Below are 1781 nucleotides of genomic sequence, written 5' to 3' on the forward strand. Positions count from 1 at the left end.
TACCATAGAGGTGTTTCTCCGAGAGGTAGACACAAAGCGTGATAGCTAGGATCTCCGTTGAGTTCGTAAAAGTTAATCTCTTGAAAGGTATGATTCGTTATCTCCATAATCTGCCCATAATTATACATGGATCCTGTTTTGGGTTTCGAATTTTTGTTTTATTTACGTTTATCCGCTGCGTTTTATGCCTTCGGAACCCAACATATTTGTACCTGAGGGGGAATAGATACATGTGTAGGAGCATGGGTGGCTGAAACATCACCAGTAGACTGAACCTCCTGCAATTACAGCCGACACAGACATATTAATTGAAGTTCTACGATGCATGAAATGAAAGCTTTTGTTAGAAATTTATACCTCACATGGACGTTTAGGTGGGACAAGTACTGCGGTATCCTCCTCAGGACCACCAGTCTCATCCTGCCATTAATGTAAATTAAAGACACACTGGTCATTTACATATTCAATAGACGAAATTAAAAAGATCTCAAGTTCGTGAATGATAGTTATTAGTACCTCACGAGGACGCTTCTGAGAGATAGGGGGCGCTGTCTGTTGCGAGGTACTAGGAGCTGTATCATGAATGTCTACCTCACGTGCATCTCCAGCAGGAGGCTGACGCTCAACAAGAGGCTGCTGAATATCTTTCGGTCTGATAAAAGCGGGCCTACTGTATCCAAGACCCTTCCACTCAGTCATTACCCGATCATAATGTGCGAGAAAATCGGGAATGACATCATAGAACCAGCTAGGAGGGCCGCGCATGTGGATCATGTATGTCATCTTCATAGCACTCTCTAACTACAAATAAACAAACAAGTAGTTGTAGGGAATTAATGATAATTCACGGGAAATTAATTAACCTAAATAAGTCCTTATTTTCATTTTTAATCCATTTTACAAGTAGTTGTAGGGAATTAATGATAATTCACGGGAAATTAACCTAAATAAGTCCTTATTTTCATTAAAGGGAAATTAATGTTTATTTATATATATATAGAACTTAAAAATCTTTAGCAGTTACTGTCAAACTTTATTATGAAGGTGCTAATATTAAGCAATTTACAGACACAAAAGAATTCAGCAGAACAAGATTTAAAAAAAAATTATATAATCTATGTATTGAATATGACAATACAGTAGTGTATGATGTGCAATACATCAAGTACAATAGGGAATATGACAATACACTATGAGAAAACATAAACAGTTACTTATAGTCACATTTGAAAGCGAGATTTTCTAGAATAGTAGTAATTATAGCGAAGGAAGAGGGAAGCATCGCATGCATGATGGAGATTATATAATTGGAAAAAAACATGATCCACGTTGTTGTATTTTCAAAGTTTTAACTATTTTTGAGTCTACCACAAGATTGAAACAAAATATGTACTACAATAATTTCATTCTTATTTTGGTAAGAGTTCAAAGTTGATTACGATTGGAAAATATATAGTGCATAAAAAAAGGATGATTTTTGACATTGAGAGAGTTTTGCATCAAATGAGGTGATTCAGTTCAATAGTGAAGTGAGATAGCGTCTCCATTCTAATAGCACATTCATTACAGCGGTTTTTGGTTTTACCCCCCCAAAGTGGTTTTCTCATTAAATTCATTCTTCCTGCTATTGTTTTTTTTAATTAAAAATTGTTTTTGGAGAAATACTAACAATGCTTTGTTGTCTATCAACTTTAGAATATAGTGACTCAAATTAACCATGTCATAGGAGCGGAAGGGATAGTGAACATGGAATGTAAACAAGTTGTCTCTGAATATGGAGA

The 1781-nt window shown here is 35.4% G+C and overlaps 1 protein-coding gene across 1 annotated transcript; it reads right to left on the reverse strand.

Moving 5' to 3' along the window:
* Nucleotides 1–351: 351 nt before the first annotated feature.
* On the reverse strand, nt 352–783 carry LOC141695961 (uncharacterized). Its single transcript, XM_074500162.1, has 2 exons — nt 517–783; nt 352–420 (listed from the first exon to the last, which is right to left on the reverse strand). The coding sequence occupies exons 1-2, from the start codon at nt 781–783 to the stop codon at nt 352–354; spliced, it is 336 nt and encodes a 111-aa protein (XP_074356263.1).
* Between the last annotated feature and the right edge of the window lie 998 nt (nt 784–1781).

The sequence above is a fragment of the Apium graveolens genome, chromosome 11 (genome assembly GCF_009905375.1).
Source record: "Apium graveolens cultivar Ventura chromosome 11, ASM990537v1, whole genome shotgun sequence".
NCBI classification, from domain to species: domain Eukaryota; kingdom Viridiplantae; phylum Streptophyta; class Magnoliopsida; order Apiales; family Apiaceae; genus Apium; species Apium graveolens.

Coding starts and splice junctions, on each gene's coding strand:
- LOC141695961 (XM_074500162.1), bottom strand. CDS start 783: ATGACATACATGATCCACATGCGCGGCCCTCCTAGCTGGTTCTATGAT. Junction 421..516: donor CTCAGAAGCGTCCTCGTGAG/GTACTAATAACT, acceptor CATTAATGGCAG/GATGAGACTGGTGGTCCTGA.